Below are 6,135 nucleotides of genomic sequence, written 5' to 3'. Positions count from 1 at the left end.
TTTCCCCTTGTGGGATCAATAAAGCCTGTCGATATGGATTTATCAGCGCACCCTGGTGGACGAAATATGTAATGGACACACTGTTCTGGTGACATTTTATTGTATATATTGGAAAAATTGACTAAAAGAATGTGACCACAAATGACTCTGAGTTAAAAACTGATTTAATGTGACTCAGTTTATTATCTCAGTGCTGCGGTGCATCACTGTCTGTTACATCCGTCACAGTTTGTTCTAATCAGAATCACTGTTCAGTGGACTTTGGATGGATAATAGCTGAGAAAAAAAAATGAAATTTATAAAAATTAAACAAATAAATTGAGAAAAAACTCCAATATTTCTGACACAAATTTATATGGATGTTCCGATATTGAAGTCATACATTTTTGAGAAAAAAATATTCATATTTTCTGTCATTCTAAAGATGCAAAGTGACAAATTTAAGAGGAAAAATGCAAGAATATTCTGTATTTTTTTAAGGTATGGCCCTGGTATGTCATCATTCTTTCTTTCATGACATGGATCGCAGCAGGTTCTGAAGGTTGAACTGTCGTTGTGTGTTTGCTCTGCAGACCTGGTGTGTTTATCATAGCCAGCTATGTTCTCTGATCCACATCAGTGTCACCTCCACGCACGCACTAACAACCAGACGTTCACCCACAGTAACAGTTTAATCCACAGTGATGGCTCCGCGTCACGTCTCAGTCCCCCACCACCAGGTGATCTCTAAGCTCCGGTTTGTTCTAACATATTTACAGACATCGTTTTACTCCAGAACTCTGACCTACAGCAAACAGATTCAGAGCCCCACACACCATGGGTCAACCATGACACAACGTGGAGCAAATGGACTAAACAGTAAACCCCACCCTCCTGGGAGCCTAAAGGGGGGCAGAAAAAAAACAAACAAATCAAACACACCCAGAGGATCTGAGCCTCTAACAGGTTCTTAGTCTGGCTAATGATCATCGTCAGACCTGAGGACAGCACTAACTAAAACAATCAACACTTCTACCAGTAAGACTGAGAGTCACACCAAAACTTTATCCACAATCAAAATGCAAACAAAAACCGCAGAAAAGGCAACAGGAAGTGACAAAAATACTTAAAAGACAAATCTAAAGCGCCTAAAAGGAAGCAAATAAAAAAAAAAGACACGTGTGGAGCTGCAGCCACTCGTCAGTGAGTCCGTCTGTGCTGAGCCCAGTAAACAGTTCACCAGCAGGCGATCAGTCTCATTTGTGATTGGTTGGAGATGGCAGGAGGGGGGCGGAGCGGTCGTTGGTGAGAGTCCTTCTGAGCTTTACTCCTCTGATAAGGGTCAGCATATCTGCTCCTCCTCCTTCTCGTCCCTCCTGGGTCTGCTGCTCCGGGTTCTGGTCCTGGTCCTGATCCTGGTCCTGGTCCTGGTCCTGGCTGGAGGGTGGCGGAACCTGGGGGGTGTAATTGGTGGTGTGGTCAAGACTAGAGGGCTCTCCCTGGGCGGCAGAGGGCTGGTGCTGCTGCTGGAACATCTTCTGTTTCTGCTGCTGGTTCAGTTGATGCTGCTGCTGCTGCAGATGTTGCAGATGTTGCTGCTGCAGATGTTGTTGTTGCTGCTGCTGCAGATGTTGTTGTTGTTGTTGCTGCTGCTGCAGATGTTGTTGTTGTTGTTGCTGCTGCTGCAGATGTTGCTGTTGTTGCTGCTGCAGATGTTGTTGTTGCTGCTGCTGCAGATGTTGCTGTTGTTGTTGCTGCTGCTGCAGATGTTGCTGTTGTTGTTGCTGCTGCTGCAGATGTTGCTGTTGCTGGAGCTGATGTAGATGCTGCTGTTGGTGCAGTTGGTGCAGTTGCTGCAGATGCTGCTGTTGGTTGCGTTGCTGCTGATGGTTGAGTTGCAGCTGGTACTGTCTCTGTTGCTGCTGTTTGATGGTGCTGCCCTCTGGTGGCAGAGAGGGGATAGTGGGCACCGGCACGGGGATGGGCATCTGACCAGGGACCAGCTGGTAGTATGGGGAGGAAGAGGGAGGTAACGCGCTGAGGCTCTGGGTGGAGGTGCAGAGTTTACTGTGACCTAAACCTCCCACTCCTCCAGCAGAGGGCGCTGCGAAAACGTTCTCGTCGCTCCCGCCGCTTCCTCCGACGGCTTTTAGGGGAACCTGCGGCGTGCAGATGGGGATGGGAACCCCGCCGCTGATTGTGCCTCTTCGATACGCCGGCTTGGACGACGGTTTGCGTCTGATGGTTGCCGTGTGGGACGGCAGCTGGCGGATGGAGCCACCAGTCAATTCGGACTCAGCCAATAGGCTGACAGTCGAGGCAGGGCGCTTAGACTGAGCAAACTCTCTGTACTGAAATCTGAGGTCAGAGTTCCTGGGGATGGTCGAGGACTTGTCAAAGTCTGACTGGCTGTTGCCGTGGGAGAGGTGGTGCAAGGAGATGGAGTCAACATCACCATGAAGGGAGATGGACTCATAGTCGACTGAAAAGACAAGAGAGAGGGAGAGGGGGCGTCAGTCAGTGTGCTGGATTATAAATCGGGATTATCTCGATAACATTTTCAGACAGAAGCAGCAGGAACACTGTGGAGACTCTTATCTCAGGATACAACATGCAAACAATGATAAAAACACGCATCACCGCATGGAAATGACGTCAAAGTGTACAACACGAAGTACACCTGATGCTGCCGGTCTGAGTGTCTGCATGTGTTGGTTTTAAGAATGAAGTCAGGATGAAACGTTGCCAAAAAGGCACCTTCATTTGATTGGAATATGTTTAGTAAATAACCGCTCTCCCCTCCCTCCATGCAGGCTGCCACAGTGCAGAGTTTGTGTGCAGAGCTGCTGGTCCTGGGCAGCTCTAAAGAATCTTTTCTGTGAGCTTCAACAGGTAAGTGAATGCTGGATGCAGGTGACATGCAATCAAACTGTAGCGGGGCGATAAAACAGGCAGACAGACAGTCAGAGACCTACCATAGAGGGGAGGATCTCTCTTTACAGCTGGAAGAGAAGGAAGGAAGTTTAAGAAGAGATCTACGACAACAGAGAGGAGCTGCAGAGCTGCAGCAGGGTTCGGTCCATTCAGATAAGAGGCACATCATCCGTACTCACTGTGTGTGTGTATGGTGTCCTCAGAGCAGGACGGCGTGGTGGTCTGTGTGCTGTAGCCGCTGGAACAGTGCAGAGAGTCCCTGCTGCTCCTCTGGGCGTCCGAATTCAACGCACCCAGAGTCAAGGCCAGCTGATCCCGGGCTGAGCAGGACTGAGAGAGAGAAGGAGGAGAGGTTTAATTCATGAGGATTAACAGACACACAGAGCGTTTACTCCTTATTATCACATTTTTGGAGGCCTGAACACTCTCAAAAACTCACCAAACTCAGTACGCATATTTAAAACGTTTCTCATTTGTTGACTTTTGAAATGCAACATGGAGAAATGGCTTCACAGCGCCCCCTAACGCGTAGCCCCTCTGGCCGGTTTGATGCTCGGTGGGACATGGATGACCGCCGCCATGTTGGCAGCGTCACATCCGCCAAAACTCCAAATATGGACAAAGAGGGGGAGCACGAGCGGGGTTTAGGGGGGCGGGCGATCGTGGAAGCAGGAAACTCACGCTGTGATACGTCAACTGTCTGTCACTCAAGCAGCAACGCCCATAATTATGCGTAATTTTAAGTCCGAATACAATTGAATCGAGTGAGTTGTAAAAAAATTCACCCCCCCTACAATTGACACTAGAAGAGAACCTATCATCTGAGACCAGAGTGGTTTTTTTGTACCAGGATGTAAACATGTTTTTTTCTGCTGTGAAGTCGGCCATTTTAACATGGGAGTCTATGGGAAATTACTCGCTTTTGGAGCCAGCCCCCCAGTGGTTGCGGCGTGAATTACAAGTTTTGACACTTCCGCATGGGCTTCGACTTTGAGCCCCGAGCCGCTTGGTCAAACCCAAAAGGAAGTCCGCCATTTTGAATTTTGTGGTCATTTTTGGCAATTTCTGACCCTCCTACACATTTTTTCACATCTGACACACTTCATTTAATTGATCTTTATTTCACTGTGTCCACTCGTGACACCACAGAGAATAGAAACATTCCAAAACAGGAAGTCGTTTTAACTTCTGTGTTTACTGTCCCATCTGTCCCAATGGTCACATGTATGATCAGAGTCCCCCGCTGTCTCACAGACAGGTGGTAACATAAGCTGAATATAAGAGGCCTGCTGGCTTTTTCTGACACTCACAGAGAGTACATGGAAAAACAGAGCGAGGGGAAGGAAAGCAGCTCGAACTGAATGAAAAGCAGGAGCAGAGATGAGACGAGTGCTGCTGCCCTCTAGAGGATGATGTGTATGTATAACCCACGCTGTGCGTTACCTTCCCAGACGCAGACATGGCTCGAGCTCTCTCTCCGTGGTGTGTGTAGGCAGTGTGCGGCGGGGCCAGCAGGCCGTTCTCGGGCCCTCCGCTTCCCCCCGGTGCCAGCTGATTGGTGGGGCCGTCCTGTCAGGAGTCAGTCAACATGTGCTGTGAGTGTCAACACGAGACGCTAACAAAGCACACAGAGTTTAAGTCATCCTCATTCAGCACGTCTATTGTACACGTTCGTTTTTCTGAAGAGCACCTGTGACAGCAGGTGTAAAGAGACGGAGGAAACATGCAGGATATCACCACAGATATGAACTCAAACTGTGGCGTGTGTCTGGTTGATGTCACGCTGCCATCCAAACCGTCAAACTGATTCAGACCCTCTAACACGTAGGTCTTAGTTCCGCTTCCACGTGAACTCTGGTGCAATTTGACAGAGACATAAACACAACACAGACCAAAACCAGGATGTGATGTCACAACAAAACATCATAGAAACAGTGCTGTATGCAAACTAAGCACACACATGGATCCATGAGGAGGTCATGTGTTCTAGTTTAGTGTTTTAGTGTCAAACTAAAGAATACACCAGAAAATGAGGTGTACATGGAAACAGCTGAGAAAGCTCAGAAAAACAGAGGCAGAGAGGCAGAAAGTAGGGATGTCCCGATCAGGTTTTTTTGCCCTTGAGTCCGAGTCTGAGTCATTAGATTTTGAGTATCTGCCGATACTGAGTCCCGATCCGATCCTTTCTATAAAGGCACTCGCTGCGGCAAAACCTGTGTGTGTGTGTGTGTGTGTGTGGCCACACTGGGAGACTTCACACACGCAGCACATCAAGGTCTCGAACCCAGGACCTGGATACCCTCATACCCCTGCGCTACAAGACACAGAGCCACCCTGCATAGAAGGCGTTAGCTTTGACAGCCCTGATACATATATATCCGAGTCCTGATCGGGAGGTAATGTCCGATTCCGATCGAGTCTGAAATCACGTAATCGGGCCCGATTTCTGATCGCGTGATCGGATCGGGACATCCCTAGCAGAAAGTAAAAGAAATTTTAACAGAATTTAGGAATTCACTGAACAAATGAAACAAACACACGACGACAAGTAGAGATACACACCACATAAGGGCACAATACACGACGAGTGGATACAAGAAAAAGAAATAGCACAAACGCACAATTCAACACTTGAATCACTGCACTCGGTACACACACACACACACAAATGTGTATGGTTTGTAGACTGGGATCAAGACTGGAGATCAGTGAGCTGATGGAGGACCCGATGAGGGAGTAAGAATGGCGGCACAGTTGGCGGTGACGTGAACACAGACGGTGGGAACAGCACGGTACTCGGGGTTGGGAGGAATGTAATATATATATATTTTGTTCTCACAGTGGTCAAATCCCTGCGGCTAACGCGGCGGCTCTGAGAGGGGTGGTGGCCGTAGCCAGCTGCGTAACCGTAGCGACCACGGCTGCCCTGACGACCGAGGCGAGAGGGGGAGTTCCCTTCACTGAGGGACCGCCCGCTTTCATCACAGCCAATCAGCAGATATGGGGAGGAGCAGCGCTACACACAGGAGAGGGTTAGAGCGGTGTGTGTGTGTGTGTGCTGGCACCTAAAGGCTTTTATTCTGAAGGTTCTAACAGAAGCATGTGTCGGGCATGTAGCCAAAAGTCTGTGGATTAAGGTGCTGGATGGAGTTTAGTGGTTCAATCAATGTCAGCCACAATAAAAGGTGATGGAGGTTTGTACCCTGATTCATGTGAACCATG

At 48.6% G+C, this 6,135-nt stretch overlaps 1 protein-coding gene across 1 annotated transcript in view; it reads right to left on the bottom strand.

Annotated features, from left to right (window-relative positions):
- Positions 1 to 146: 146 nt before the first annotated feature.
- The window catches only part of mtss1 (MTSS I-BAR domain containing 1), a 47,484-nt gene continuing 41,495 nt past the window's right edge, over positions 147 to 6,135 (bottom strand). The window contains exons 11-16 of the mRNA XM_028429805.1: positions 4,528 to 4,767; positions 4,357 to 4,485; positions 3,093 to 3,243; positions 2,955 to 2,981; positions 1,665 to 2,461; positions 147 to 1,616 (exon numbers count right to left, since the gene is read on the bottom strand). Coding sequence (XP_028285606.1) covers positions 1,236 to 1,616; positions 1,665 to 2,461; positions 2,955 to 2,981; positions 3,093 to 3,243; positions 4,357 to 4,485; positions 4,528 to 4,767 — 1,725 coding nt within the window. The 3' untranslated portion in view covers positions 147 to 1,235. The remainder of the gene's footprint in view (positions 1,617 to 1,664; positions 2,462 to 2,954; positions 2,982 to 3,092; positions 3,244 to 4,356; positions 4,486 to 4,527; positions 4,768 to 6,135) is intronic.

This window comes from Parambassis ranga, chromosome 18 (genome assembly GCF_900634625.1).
Source record: "Parambassis ranga chromosome 18, fParRan2.1, whole genome shotgun sequence".
In the NCBI taxonomy this organism is placed as follows: domain Eukaryota; kingdom Metazoa; phylum Chordata; class Actinopteri; family Ambassidae; genus Parambassis; species Parambassis ranga.
This window is presented reverse-complemented; position numbering and strand designations above follow the sequence as displayed.